This window comes from Bacillus rossius, chromosome 10 (genome assembly GCF_032445375.1).
Source record: "Bacillus rossius redtenbacheri isolate Brsri chromosome 10, Brsri_v3, whole genome shotgun sequence".
Classification (NCBI taxonomy): domain Eukaryota; kingdom Metazoa; phylum Arthropoda; class Insecta; order Phasmatodea; family Bacillidae; genus Bacillus; species Bacillus rossius.
Genome location: NC_086337.1, coordinates 59,609,021 through 59,624,742, shown reverse-complemented (window position 1 = coordinate 59,624,742; position 15,722 = coordinate 59,609,021). Strand labels below are relative to the sequence as shown.

The window sequence follows — 15,722 nt, the reverse complement described above, 5'->3', positions numbered from 1 at the left end:
ACAGTTGAAGGTGCCATAGATGTAGTTCATAGAGGTGTGCAACTCTATGACGTGCCTCAGCAGAGATGTGAGAACAGAAAGACGCCATGTTTGTTTCAATTTGTTTTTAAAAATAGGCAGTTAATTGAGTCGTTGACACGTAAGGGTGACTGGTGTATTGCAAATTCCACAGAATAATTGTTTAATATAATTAATGATTGATTAAAAATTTTCCGTGATAATTTTCGGTGTTATAAAATTTTATGCATTTTTTTTGTGCAGTGCTTTGGAATGTAAGTTCACTGCATCTGCAGCCATCTAGTGTAATGGCTAGTAACTTTCTCATTTAGACATACGGGATTTTTTTGAAGGGGGAAGTTACAAAATGCTTGTTGACACTAGTAAAGTATAATTATTCTGGCCAAATAGAGCAAATTGTGTAAGAAATGGCATCAGAAGTGTGGCAGTAATTTACTGTTGACTGTGCAAACATACTGAATTCAATGTAGGCAATAAGTTTGATGGACAATTTAATATTCTAATTCTTTGAAAGTTCACCATCATTGTATTTATTTCCATTATTGTAACTTTTTCTTTTTATTCCTATGTTTTAAAGTAGGGTTTAATTAATATAGTAAATTTTAGTTTTATTAATGTTGGTGTGTTTACTGTAGCTTGAAAACTATTCTAAACCTTTTAATTTGCTTTGATAGCCTCTTTAAAGACTGAATCATTATGCCAATGCATTTCTTTGTAAGCATACAATAAAAAAACATTGAGGACAGAACAATACAAACAAATTATTATTTTCAGTGTTATAAACAGTAAATTGTTGAAGATGTAAGTATGGACACATGCTTTTTAGTGCTTTTTTGTAGCCAAAACAGTAAATAGTTTATTACTTAAAACACCTCATAAATAATGTGTGAATAATATTTATTTTATTTTTTTAAGTCAGAACCGAGGAACCGAGAACCGAGAACCGATTTTTAAGAACCGGTACCGAACCGAGAACCGGGAAAAAACAGGAATTGACCCATCACTACTAAATATACCATCCAGTCACGTTATAAGCCAGGGAAATAGTCGCGCACTGGATGATAATGTAGAATAGATCATCACAGAATATGTATAGTATAATGAATTTGGCAAGTTCAGTAGTAGTGTTACATGCTTCCACTGGAGCGACCTCCGGTGCGGTCAGTGGCGGTGGGTCTCGGAGGGTGGTGTTGGGGTTGGTTGCAGTTCCAGCCGCTGCAGCAGCTGATGGGGGTGTTCCCGGCCGCCAGCAGCTCCCACGTGCCGGCCCCGTGGGCGACGCTCATGAGCGACCCGGTGAGAGCACACATCGCACCTCTCTTGTCTCTTGTGACACAGTAGTTATTCTCATCGTCTTCACATTTCTACAAGAAGTTTAACAATTAATCACAGCCAGGGGCGCAAAAACAGGGGGGGGGGGGGGGGGGGCAAGGGTATTTTTCCCCCCTCTGAAACATTGAAGTGGGGGCAAACAGCGGCAAAGAAAGTGCTGTGTAATCAATTTTTAGATGATAAAACTGCTTAAATAGCACAATTTTCCACCTTGAAATACAAATTTTCCCAGGGGAGGACCCCCCCGCTTCAATGAGGTGATCGATGATTCTTTATAAAAAGGTATATTGCCCCCCCCCCTTCTTCTTTTGGATAGTTGTTGCACCCCTGATCACAGTTCTGTAAAAAAAAATGAACCAATCATCTGTGCTTATGTGTGAAGAATTTACTCGGACTGGGATTTTTTTTAGTGAAGAATTTATTTTAAAAAATCAGTTTTAAGGAATCAACTGCACCTCAATAGTTGTTTAAAGTGATTTTTTTTTATCCTTCCAAACTCGTTAGTTTCATGCTGCCTTGTCGGGCCAGTCTGAAATGTAACACAATTGAACATCTCGTGAGAACGTCTTAAGCGAGTTTAAATTTAAAATGTATGTTTGGCACTAGAAAAAGTTTAAATTACACAACTATTCAAATATTTTTTTTCCCCGCTGCTTAAAAAGTTATTTAGGTTTACTAGTTCCAATAACACTTTTCCTTGTTTAAATATTGTTCTATATTAATGTACTTTTCTTTAAAAATAATAGCTGTAACAAGGGAAATGTCATAATGTAAAACTATAAAATCTTTTCTGTAGACATTTAGTTGTACTTTTTATTATTTCCATATTTATAACTTCCTTGAGAACTGAGAAACACTACGGAAGAATTTTTAATGTTTTAGTTTCGATTTTTAGTTTAACTTAATTTCATCAATATAATTATCTAGTATTGTTTTATGTAAACTTTTTAAAAGTTGCACCACAAACTGTTGAAGCAGTTAATCAACATAATTATTTCATGTGTTTTCATTTTTAATGAGAGAAGACAAAATTCACTATTTTTAATGAAGAAATTTTCTCTTTTACAACACCATAAAATCTTGGCTCTACTGATTTGTTGTGGTGGTAAGAGTGATGTGACAGCTACACTTCAACCGGGCTGTAGAGATTATGACAGGCTACAATATGCAGGTGTGCTAACCTTTCCCTCATAAATTATGAGCCATGCCATAACGTAGGACTAAAACCATCAACAGTCGAGCCTGTGAGTCTGGCATGCTCAAATGTCATAGGATCTACTGTAATTTGTATCAGAGATAGGTCTCATAATTTTATGTTTTATTGCCTTTAGGGTAAGGAGCAGGTAACTTTCTCAAGATGTATGAATCTGCCAAAAAGGAAGTGTGTAGTAGTTATTATTGTCGCGGGTTGAAATTTTGCAGGGTTGTTGAAATCAAATTTAGGGACTTTACTGACGGGACTCTGGGCTGGCTGCTCTGTTCACTCGTCAGCGCAAGTGGCGTGACCATGTAATTGGGGCACGGGGCCGGCGCGGCGCGCTGCGGGCTTGCAGAATTTTGTTTGTTTGTTTGGCCGCGCGCTGGCGCAGCCACGGGCCGCAGTTACTGGGGCGCGCTGTCGTAACAAGCCGCGCGGTGTGGCCTGCACATCGGGGTAGAGGGGGGGTAGTCTTCCCAGATGTTCTAGTTAGTTGTTTAGTAAATTTGACTTCAATAACGAGCTTTTGTTATGCTAGGCGCGGCAGGGCGCGCGAATTTAAGCGCAAGTGATTGGTGACTCGGGGCTCACTCAGGCGGAGGCTATGCGTCTCACCTGTGGTCACGAGTTGTTAGTTCGTTCGTGATGTAGGAATTCAAGCTTTCGGGCGGAGGCTATGGCCCTCGTCAGGGGTCACGCGTCATAGTTTTTAAAATGTAATGTTCGTTCGGGATTTCAAGGGCAGGAGAGGCCCCTACGTTATTTTTTTAAAGTAATCGATCAAGAAAGGCTTTTCGGAAAATGTGAGTATGGACTTATCTTTGTTTTAATTTTAAGTATTAATTATGATTTGAGGTATTCGGAAGGACTAGGGAAGTGTTTAGTGAAGTTCTCTCATTCTCTCTCTTGTAAGGTCGTTCAATCGTTAAGGAAGTAAAGAAGAGTATTGTTTTAAATTTTAATCCCGATGTGTAAATGTTCGTCAAGAATGATGTTGATTATTTGACTTTAAGAATAAAATAATTTTAATTTAGTATTATGTTATTTTGCAAAATCTCCTTAGTTCAGCTCTCACCAGACATCCTGTACGGGATGACGAACCTATGATCCTAGGTACAGTAAAGTATTTTATGAAGTTAAGACTAGTTGATGCCAAGCGAGTTGTTTCTATGTAAAGAGCTACGATTCTCTCCCCCCTCTGAAAGTGGATCGTGACAGAAATGGCGGTGGCACCGGCTAGGTGCACGTGACAGAAATGGTGGAGGCGCCGGGTAGGTTCTATTTCTGGAGAGAGAGAGAGAGGTAGATTTTTATGTTTATTATTAAGTTAGTTTCAGCTTCTGATAGCAGGTTATTAAGAGTTTACTTGAGGAGAGGATTACGGAATTTTAGTCTATAGTGGAGGAAGTCTTTGAGATTTTTTTTTTGACGTAACAGATGTTTATTTGAGGATACTTGTAAGGATAAAGTTTATAGTGATAAGTTGTTTTAAGTCGTTGAATTTATTGTAGATTTATATCGGGGATTATTACGTGAGGAGAATACGTTATAAGTTAAATGCTTATTAGAGATAATGCAAGTGGTTTAATTTAATTGAAGTTCATTTTAAGATTGTAGGTTAAGAGAATTATAATTTAAAATAAAGTTTTTTGTCGTAAATAGGAATTATTTTCAAGAGAAGTTTGTTTTGTTTTCGTGCGCGTAGGAGACGAGACGTACGAATTAAATCAGTCGAGGGAAGGATAAACGTTAGAAAGGAATTAAAGAGAAAACGAGAGTTTATGTAAAAGAGAGTTATAGAATTTATAGTGATGTTTTGTTTTAATTAGAAAAATGTTGAGAGTTGTTTCAGAACGACACGTCAGTGGACGTGGCAGAGTGAACACGTGACGGGGAGGTGCTGAGACCTAGCGGAGAACGGAGGAACCGCAAGCGAGGGTTGGCGCACCTGATGGAATTCGGTGACGTCACGGGCTCATACGGAGACGTGGACGGCCGTGACCTTGTTTTGATCAGCTGTACGGTAACTTAGCGATAAGAAAATAGACTATTGGTTAAATACATTTAAATTTAAGTGTGTTTTAGGAGAAGAGGAACTTTCAGTATGTAAGTAATTTAATTTAAGAAGTGTATGATGTATAGGCTAGAAGTGTTTCGTTGTAAGTTGTTTATGTTTTTGTTAGTTAAATTCTACCTCGGTTTTAAAAATATTTTTTTGGGATTTGTAAACATTATTAAGGAGGTACACTATAAAATCGATAAGCATTGAGAAAACTGGGAAGGCTAGATTTTGTGTGTAGAGGGAATTTACTCCAAAAGAACAGAGAGACAAAATTAATGTTTTCATTAGGGCGAGGGACCCTAAGGTGAGGCGTTGTGTCCCTGGGAAGAAAGGGAATTGTAGCGCAGACCATAGGAGATGGGCTGGCTACGTGAATTAAGGGTTAGGAGAATCCTGAGAGTTGTGAGTAGTTTGGGGCAGGAGTTCCCCATGGTAGTACCGAAGTGGCTATCCTGTATGGGATAGGGTACCATTTCAATGAAGTTTGTTGGTGGGGTTAGAGCCCCCTGTGTAGTGGGCCTATAGCAGATAGGCACTACAGTGAAATTTTTGGTTATTTTGTGAGGTAAATTCCCTGGAGGTTAAGTAAGATTGGATTCAGTTAGGAAGGAGGGAAATGAGAAACATTGCTGTAGAGAGTTAGTGTACTTGCCTAATGTGAAATTGAATTTTACTAAATTAATTTAGGAGAAAGTTTTGTTCGGTAATTAAATAATAATGGAAGATAGCTAGATAATTAATTAATTTTTTTTGAGTAAGGTGTTTTAAGTAATGAAATAAAATAAGGTGAAGTAATTTGAATAATTGGGGAGGAGTTTCTTTAAGAGTGTAGATAATTGTTTTTGAATTTATTGAGATATTCAGCCAGTGAAGTTTGAGTGTGAGAGATACAGTGAGATTTCAAGGAAATTGGTTGTTTATTAATTAGGACGAATGAGATTTTATGATTTAGAGTCAGTAAGCATAGTTAAATTTACGACATAATATTTGTTGACAGTTTACAGTTATTAAGGAGAAAACAGAGTAATCTATTTATTTTTATTTTAAGGGTTTGAAGATAAGATTATGAATTTTTTTTTTTGAAAGTTTCTTGGGCATGTTTGAATAATTTGTATTTGGATTTTAAGAAATTACAGAGAAAATTTAATTGATTTACATTAGTTTGGAAGTATGGAGGTTTAGTGTTCGATTAGCTCTAACTTGATGGTCGGATCCCAAAAGAATGCCGTAAAACCGATAGCCAATTGAGAGGAATGCGGTAGGCGCTTGTGTAGAGAGGGGTTGTGGGAAAACTCCTTGGGACTGATGGCAGATCAGGGGCCCTAAATAGTGTGTGATGCTGTAAAACCAGTGCAGGGAAAGCCTGGTATGCTTAAATTTTTGGGCACAGGTTATGTAAACCTGGGGTTCCATGGGATTTAGTCATGTTAGCTGCTGTGAGACATTGAGATTTCCAGGCTCCATAGTAAAGTCAATGTAAATTTTTGTTTTCTTAAAATAATAAATTTGTTTTTAATTTATTTGAGATATTTGATTTGGAACAGTGAATACAGACCCCGAGGAATAAGAGTTATGCTGTGAGAGGAGAAGGTGGTAGGCCTAAAGGGTACAGGCACCACAGAGGTTATTTGTATTGCATAATTTAAATATAAGGAAACTTGAGAATTTGAAATTTTGTTGTTGGTTTGTACACCCATAAGAAGAGTATAGGCAGAATTTTTATTGTTATGAGATGTCTAATTTAATTGAAAAGAAGAAAGTTTAAAGATGCAAGGTAACATTATTATTGTAATAATTGAAAGAGATTAAGAGGTAGAGAGAAATAGGCAGTTTTTGTTTGTAAGTACTAAAGTTTACAAATAGAAATTTAGTAACTAAGAATGAATAATAAGTTAAGTCTAGTGTAAAAGTTTTTTTTAAGTTTGTTAAGTTAAGAGTCACAAGTAAATTTTTTTTTAGAGAGAATGTCTTTGATAGGAAGTATTAGAAACTTATGGGAATTTTAGGGTAACATAAATAATGTAGGTAATGAATAATAAATAGATGGTAGGTCTTAAGTTAGGATTAACATTTGAAGCAGAATTTAATAAAGAAGAAGGAAAATAAATAGGCCTAATGAAAAGAACAAAAAAGGATTTTATGGTAAAGCATTTTTTTTAAGTAATAAACAATGAATAATAATGTTGTTTCAGGGTAATGTGTACTAATAATACAATTTTTTTTTAGGACCAAAGAACAGGAATTATGTAATTTAAATTAACATGTATTTTTGAAACTGTTACAGATTCCTTAAGATGAGCTGAGCAGCAGTCCAGTTTACAAGATGACAAGAGTTCGAGAGACAAGATACAAGATCACTGAAACAAGAGCCAAGACTGAAGATTCAAGAGAAGAGAAAGCTGGCAGCCATGGACTTACAAGTGGAGATTAATAAGGTCATGTAAAGTTTTATTTTTTTTATGGAAGACAGTAACTGGAGTTTTTTTTTGTTATAAACATTATTTACAGAACTTTTTAGGTTATAGTAATGTAATGGAACTAGTGAGTTGTGGTAGCTGTCAAAAAGAACTAATACCTTAAGTTTAATTTTTAAAGTTAATTTTCTTAATTTACAGAGGGATTAGTAGTTTTTTTTAAACCTTATTTAGGTTGGAATTTCAATACAATAGCTTATTATAAATGTGTACGAACAGTTCAAGTTCACCGTACTGATAGGTAGGTCAGATGATCTTATTGATTTTGATGATTTGTTGTTTTGAGTTGATTTTTAGGTGTTGTGAATTAGACAATGAAATAGTTTTGAAAACTTAAATTATTTCAAGCTAAGAAATAGTAAAGTTAATTGTAACTCAAAGGACACCAGAATTTAATTTTTTTTTGAATTAGTAATGTTTGAAAATTTTATACTTTACAAGAAAGGTTATAAACAAACAGATCGGATGGAACAAGGATGCAGTAAATCACAATTTCATTTAGAATTATTGATTTGCTTTTGAGGTTATGAAGGAAAAGTAGCTATAATTTAAAAATTTGAATAAAAATGTTTTTTTTTATTTGTTTGAAATAGAAAGTTTAAAAGTTAATTAGTCATGATCTAGGTGGGTGATGGGGTGGGAATTGGCCACTCTTTTTCCCTATAACCTCCCTAACATGGCCTTCTATTACAACTAACAGAAATAAAGAAGAAGAAAAATGAAGAATTATTAGTTAGAATGTTTCTTTCATGAAGATACCTGATGAACTTTTACTGTTTGGAAGAATAGAAGCAAGGTTAGTCAGATATTTTTACTCAGAAGAAGAAGAAGTTTTATGACTCGACAAGCCAGAGATTGGTGTTTCCCCTCTGCGCTTCTATTGACTACGTTGTTTACTCTCATGGGATAGCTGGTTCGGCACCATGGAGAGAGATTGGTGGGCATTGTGGTTGCCCCCAGAAGAAAAGAAGAGTAGAAAGGTTATGGGTGGGTCATGTGAAGTGACCTTCAACCCAGTTACTTCGTGGGGACTATTTGCTGTATAGAGAAGATCAAGACTCAAGAGTTAGGGAAAATCATTGGAGGTCATGTTTCCCTTCCTTAAGTTTTTCCTATCAAATTATTTGCCTGATTAGATTATGCTAAGGGTGGGATACTTTATGTTAGCAGTTGAATTAATTAATTTTATTTTTTTTGTGTGTTTGCATCCTTGCCCATCGATTGCAGTTTAGTAGTTAGTTTTGTATTTGTCAGGCGTGATGGTAATGCCTGTTGATGATGTTTCAGAATTGTAATCTGTTCGTGATGAGGATGGCACAACTCCGAAGCAGATGTGGGGAGAAGTTGTGAGCTGCCCTGGAAGCCAGTCCAGTAGCTGTTGGAGTTGAGTGGTGTTTGCTGATGGCCAGCCCAGGGAGCTACTCTTCTCGACAACACTGACTTCGAGGAGTTGCACCAACCTTCACGAGATAAGAGTTTAATTAATTGAAACACTGTAAGGACACTTAATTTTTTTTGAAGAACGAAAGAAGTATGGTAATAAACGGAAACCGAAAAAAAAAAAAATAATAATAATTATCAAGAATTTGCACATTGTTTAACGAATACTGAGAAACTAAGAACAGTAATTTAATTTGTAAAGAGAGCTTCACTAACAGAACAATTTTTTTAGAATTGAGAACTCGAGCCTCTGAAGGTTCCTGTGAGAACAAACCAGATAAAAGTTTTACATTTAATTTTATGAATACTTGTTGTTTTAAAATAAATCTTATGCAGAATCTAGATGTATGTTCAGACAGCAAGGAACTAAGAAAATTATTATTTTTGTGAAATGAGGAATTTATAGTTATGGTTTAATGGAAAAAGACAATTTGTAATTTTGAGGTAGCTCGATGGGGCTCGAGCTCTGTGAGGGGAGGGTTATGTCGCGGGTTGAAATTTTGCAGGGTTGTTGAAATCAAATTTAGGGACTTTACTGACGGGACTCTGGGCTGGCTGCTCTGTTCACTCGTCAGCGCAAGTGGCGTGACCATGTAATTGGGGCACGGGGCCGGCGCGGCGCGCTGCGGGCTTGCAGAATTTTGTTTGTTTGTTTGGCCGCGCGCTGGCGCAGCCACGGGCCGCAGTTACTGGGGCGCGCTGTCGTAACAAGCCGCGCGGTGTGGCCTGCACATCGGGGTAGAGGGGGGGTAGTCTTCCCAGATGTTCTAGTTAGTTGTTTAGTAAATTTGACTTCAATAACGAGCTTTTGTTATGCTAGGCGCGGCAGGGCGCGCGAATTTAAGCGCAAGTGATTGGTGACTCGGGGCTCACTCAGGCGGAGGCTATGCGTCTCACCTGTGGTCACGAGTTGTTAGTTCGTTCGTGATGTAGGAATTCAAGCTTTCGGGCGGAGGCTATGGCCCTCGTCAGGGGTCACGCGTCATAGTTTTTAAAATGTAATGTTCGTTCGGGATTTCAAGGGCAGGAGAGGCCCCTACGTTATTTTTTTAAAGTAATCGATCAAGAAAGGCTTTTCGGAAAATGTGAGTATGGACTTATCTTTGTTTTAATTTTAAGTATTAATTATGATTTGAGGTATTCGGAAGGACTAGGGAAGTGTTTAGTGAAGTTCTCTCATTCTCTCTCTTGTAAGGTCGTTCAATCGTTAAGGAAGTAAAGAAGAGTATTGTTTTAAATTTTAATCCCGATGTGTAAATGTTCGTCAAGAATGATGTTGATTATTTGACTTTAAGAATAAAATAATTTTAATTTAGTATTATGTTATTTTGCAAAATCTCCTTAGTTCAGCTCTCACCAGACATCCTGTACGGGATGACGAACCTATGATCCTAGGTACAGTAAAGTATTTTATGAAGTTAAGACTAGTTGATGCCAAGCGAGTTGTTTCTATGTAAAGAGCTACGATTCTCTCCCCCCTCTGAAAGTGGATCGTGACAGAAATGGCGGTGGCACCGGCTAGGTGCACGTGACATTATTTGTTACTCAATTCCATGCCACGTGTGTTCACTTGGACATGCTGCTGATGGGTGAATGTTGTTGCAGGACTCGCCCATCATTGACTTCTACCCGGTGGACTTCAAGATCGATCTCAACGGCAAGAAGTTTGCCTGGCAGGGTGTTGCCTTGTTGCCATTTGTCGACGAGAATAGGCTGTTCAAAGCCTTGGAGCCGTATTACGACTGTCTTACTACCGCTGAGAGTGAGTAGTGTGTTTATTCTACTGCAAACTGGCGATACATTTTTTTGATTTTCTTGTTGTCATCTGTCTTGGGCAAATCAGCATTCCTAGATTCACATAATCTCGCCTATAATGTTGGTCCTTGCTGTATCGTGACTCACGAATGTGCAAAAAGTTACCAAACTTTTTTCAATAGGTAGTAGACAATGACTTTCAATGAAAGTCAATTTCATAAACAAACACAACTTTTAAACATAAAATCAATAACACCAAAATTCTTGGGTTTTTAAAAATAAAATTTAGGTAAAAATTAAACCAGCCAATTTTGGTCCCTGACTTTTATTAGTATGTACAGTAGAACCCTGTTATAATGTTTTTCAAGGGAGCACAAGAAAAAAACATTATAAGCAGGAAAACGTTATAAGCAGGAAATCTCAATTTAGCACTTAACAATGTTAAAGCTTTGTACCAATGGACTCACCAAGCTATGTAAAAAACTTTAATGTTAAAACCAAAGATAGTATACTTGATACATGAATTTTCTGAAATAAGCCAACAATTTTTCAACTTCGTCTTGTTCCCTGGTTAAATTTTGTTTGTCTTTAAAGATACACTGCCACATTTTTTGTAAAATTGTCTCACGATTCATGATAACAACATTAAGAGTGAGAACGTCTACTCCTTCGCCACCTGAAAATGTTTAATTTTGGGATTCCTACGTAAGAATGAAAAAACAATTATTTGTGAGCAATAGAAAACACTTTTAAGTTATGCCCTCGCTCAATGGTTGGCAACTTGAATATCGTAGGACAATGTACGTGCATCTGAATACCCACTGAAATGGCAAGGAAGAGAAGCGTTGACTAAGGGTGCCAACTGACACGTAACTATGAACATTGTGTACCTTCAGTATATTGCATAAAATTGTATTTTAACAAACTTCATGTATTGTATGGCAGTGATTGTAAACATAAACATACATAAAGGAAACTTTTTATCGTAAGTGTTGGAATAATTTGGTTTTAAAACATTTTTTCCACATTTATTGAATGTTAGAAAGCAAACATTATAAGCAGGAAATTACACTATTTATGAACGTTATATGCAGGAAATAAATACATTGTCCTTATGGGGGAAATATTGGGACTTTAAAAATATGACATTATAAGCAGGAAAACATTATATGCAGGAACATTATAACAGGGTTCTACTGTACATATGTAGTAGTTTTTGGGGAAAATTAAACCTAATATTCCTTTACGAGAAAATATTTAATTTTCTAATTTAAAGTTGTGACAATCCAGACCTCACAGGCTAGCTCTGGTCTGAATTTCACATACATAAAGCACTTCCATAAAATATAAGTCTTGTAAGTATTTAATCATTTGAGACCATTCACTAAGATGAAGGTTGTGAAGATTATTACTGAACTTGGAGTGACGGTTCAAATAAAAATGTTTATAGTCGAATACTGTAAATTTATTTTTTCATTACGAAACTATTTTTCACACTGTCCACAATTGCACTAAATCAACATAGATTATGGCAACTTATCACTTGGCACAGAAATAATTTGAGGTTAGGAAAATATTCCGCGGTCAATTTTGAACAAACGGTACAACCAAGGAAACATGATGTCCTTGGGACGATGCGAAAGGTCACTATTACCCTTTCGTGGGCTCCTGCGATGACTGTAGTCAATGAAATTCAAAATGAAAAGTTTGAAAGAAGTTGTTTATCGATGCAGCCCGGTCCACAGCTGTTAAATTTGTCTCTCAGTTACATTAATATTTTAAAATAGTGAGCCACCGACCAGTGCAGCCTGCATGGCAATGTCCGAGCAGTGACTGACCAGAGAAAGCACAGTGGAAAGAAACATACATTAAAGTATCAACGGGGCCGTCCCTGAAAAAGCTGCCTTCCTATTGGCTGCAAGTACTTTTCTTACAATTACTGCTATAAAATATTGTTTATCATTTCGGCACCATGGCTTCGTGTATCTTTCTTTCTTTCTTTCTTTCTTTTATTCTTTCTTTTGTTTATTCTTTCTTTCACAGAAACCACAGTCCGAAGTTCTATGAAACACATACGTAAAAGTATAGTTGTAAAAAGAATATTTAAATGAAATGAAATATGGAAAATCACACTTACATAAATAGTAATGTAGCCTCATTGTGATAATCGGTGAAAATATCATTAAAAGGCTTTTCTAAATAAAAATAATTAAATATCAGAACTACTACAAAAATATTCCAAATGATTAAAATACAAAAACCAAACTAGGTCACAGTGACCTTGAACTATATAAGCAGCTAATATACCACGGTACTGTAAAATATCATGGCATAAGAATACTCTGCAAAGATGGGGAGGGCAGGGGTTTGCAATGTCACAATGTGTACTTTTTACTTAAAAATTTCTATGTGCACTTGTTTTCCAGTACGGCGTAACGTCCGTGGTGACGATAGGCTGTATGTTACGAAGGAAAACTCAGGTTTTTCGTTCATCCAAGGCCTCTATCAGAACGAAGTAGACAGCACGGTTGAAACCAGTATAATGATTGATGGCATGAGAGGCACCGTGTTGCTTGCGGAAGACTGCATCAAGCAAGGGGGGTAAGTGACCTCCACTTCTCCAGGACTTTGCTGAGTTTGTGTAGAACCAGATTGGAGGTAATGGTTGTTGTGTGTGTTTCTCATTAAGTTTGTTCACACTTTCAAGTCTATCCAATTGTGAATTGTGCTTGACTGATGTTCCTTATCATTAGAGGCCTGAAAAATTTGCGGGTTCATTTCGTGTTATGCTAAAATTCAAATAATTATACCTTAGTGCTGCTTCTGTCATTGGTTTACTGTTAATCTGGAGGACTGAGGGCCAATTAGAGACCCTGACTCAATAGAAGTGTCGAATCACAAGCCACCCAGTCGAGACAACTCACAAGTCAACAGCCAATGAACAGTTGGCATTTGCCCGAGTGTGTAGAGGATATTGGAGTCTATATTGGAGGTCATCAAACCCGCAAATTTTTCCGGTCTGTGCTTATCATGTTTAAAAATTTCATTTAAAATATTCGTTAATGAAAATCTTCTGATTCCTGCATACAAGATTGCTACACAGTTAGATAGCGTGAATTTTTATATTTTTACATTATACTAGCTAATGCCCGGCATGCGTTGCAATGCCTCCTTACTTTTGAAGTCGTGTTATGTTCAGTGTCATCCTTAATTCACTTATTTTATGTTTTAGGACATGTTTTCAATGATGCTTGATTTCAGGAAATGGAAATTGTTAGTTTACTTGTATTCAGTTTTTTTTCTATGGATGGGTTAGTCTAATCCTTATAAATACATAAAACCTTTACTGTTCAAAAGTACTTGAAGTAAATATTGAAAGATAAAACTTTGAGCAAGAGGAATTCAGAAATTTAAACACTAGCTCGTGTGTGGTTTACGAGGATTGTGTTATTTAGTTCTACAGAGACTATCAAATATATGTTTACATCTACCAATAGCCACAATGCTCTGGGAATTTTTGTTTAACACTTCAGGAAACATTTTTGACATTCTTTTTTTATTTAAAAAAAATATTTGAATGATTGAGTATTTTTTTAAAGCTTTAATTTATGTGTTTTTGCTTATATAATTTTTATTGCTGTCTCTTGAAATCAATTTGAATTTGAGGCACACTTTTAGTGGTTGACTTTGAGATTCATATTTGAGGAAAAGTGTATTAGACCCTTGCCTGTTATTTATTTGAGAAAAAAAAGTAATGGATTCAAAGCTAGTACAGTCAATTCATATAAAAGGAATGACTTTTTGTTAGGTACTCAAATATTCATTTAGTTCAAAAAGTTCTGATATTTTTACATTTACTAAGAAAATTTCTTATTAGAATCTATAATGAATGTAATGAATATATTTTGATATTTACTTACTACCAAACATTTGCGTGACATCAGCAATTCAGCTTCTTCTTCTTCTTCTTCTTCTTCTTCTTCTTCTTCTTCTTCTTCTTCTTCTTCTTCTTCTTTCCTGACTCTACAAATTAGTCACACCTGTTAGAAAATATAAATGTTGTAAGTAAAATTGTACGCAACTTCATTTTTCCATTAGGTAATAGAAATTTGATAGTTGGTTGAGACACTTACTCTGTAGACTCATCAAGAGGATTGAAGTACATGTAACATTCCTACTTATCTCTTAACTGATAAAATCATATATATTCTTGCAAAGAAAAGTTTTGTTTTAACAGTTTGCTATGAAATCTCAGTGTGTATTTCTGCTAGTTTGGTATTTTCTATTCATTGTAAAGAAATGTGTGATATGCACTCCCTCATTGTTTTGATTTTCTTTTTCTAGTTCTCTTTCATCACCAGTTATGGGCCTTCCAATAATTTATGAGAACAGTGTTCGTTGGTAGGTATTAACAATTTACTTATGTACAAATTATATGAATTATTTCCAATTTAACTCATAATTTGGAAACTCAATATATATTAATTTGGATGATTATATGTTTCAAATTTTGCTAAACAAAGCTTTGCTTTTTATTTTAGCATTCGCTTCAGGGATCCAAAGTATGATGACTCCTTCGTATTTCCAGCTAAGAGACTTGATGGAGCAGTGTAAGTATTTTTAAACAGACAATGAAAAATATATATAAGTGATGGAATTCACTAGGTTTGTATTTATTTGTTAGTATGTAAGTTCTATTAAGAGTGCTGGGGTCAAGTTATGCTTTTTTTTGTTTGTTTTTTTCTTTTATTTGTGTGTTAATATTTATTCTAGAAAAGGGGTGTAAGTAACCTCTGGAAGAGGTTACTTAGTGCATTAGAGTTTGGGTGCAATCAGTTTTTTTCACCTAGGAAGAATTTGTAACCAAGGAGATTGGTTTAAATATATGTATTGGTCCAACACTTGTTCGACATTTAAATTTAAATCGAATTCTAAAGCTGTACCGTAAGCAAAAGAGTGAGATGGATAAAGTAAAAAATTAGGATGGAGAGTGTGTATGAGAGAGAAAGGAATAGTGGAAGAATGGGCCCCACCATTCCCTGGCTTACATATGGTGTGAAAATACTATTGATTTAAAAACTGCCCGAAATATCAGTGCAGTATCTGTTTACGAAAAGCATTTAAGATACGCTGAGGACATTTGGGTGGTTCTGTTTGCATTTTTTTTTGTTTTAAAACTATATATTTTTGCACTTAGACTCAGTATTGCGCTAGAAGCACCAGTGAGCATCACACTTGCCGTCACACGTCACTAGCATAAATATATCAGACGAGGCACGCCCATTAATACTAAAGCTCCTCGAAGCTCCAATTTATTTATCATGTTTTTGTAAAAAAATTGTTATAATTCCAAAGTTAATTGTAAATACATGCTAGATAATACTGGTTTAAGAGTCCCTACATTTCACAGCCGTCTGACTTCAACTTTTTGTACCTTGAATAG

General features: G+C 35.8%; 1 protein-coding gene across 1 annotated transcript in view; it reads left to right on the top strand.

The window, feature by feature from the left end:
- LOC134536285 (5'-3' exoribonuclease 2 homolog) overlaps window positions 1-15,722 on the top strand; it is an 80,067-nt gene that overhangs the window by 19,759 nt on the left and 44,586 nt on the right. Inside the window, exons 12-16 of the mRNA XM_063376033.1 lie at window positions 1,225-1,314; window positions 10,130-10,286; window positions 12,706-12,880; window positions 14,624-14,680; window positions 14,821-14,889. Of these exons, the coding sequence (XP_063232103.1) occupies window positions 1,225-1,314; window positions 10,130-10,286; window positions 12,706-12,880; window positions 14,624-14,680; window positions 14,821-14,889 (548 nt within the window). The remainder of the gene's footprint in view (window positions 1-1,224; window positions 1,315-10,129; window positions 10,287-12,705; window positions 12,881-14,623; window positions 14,681-14,820; window positions 14,890-15,722) is intronic.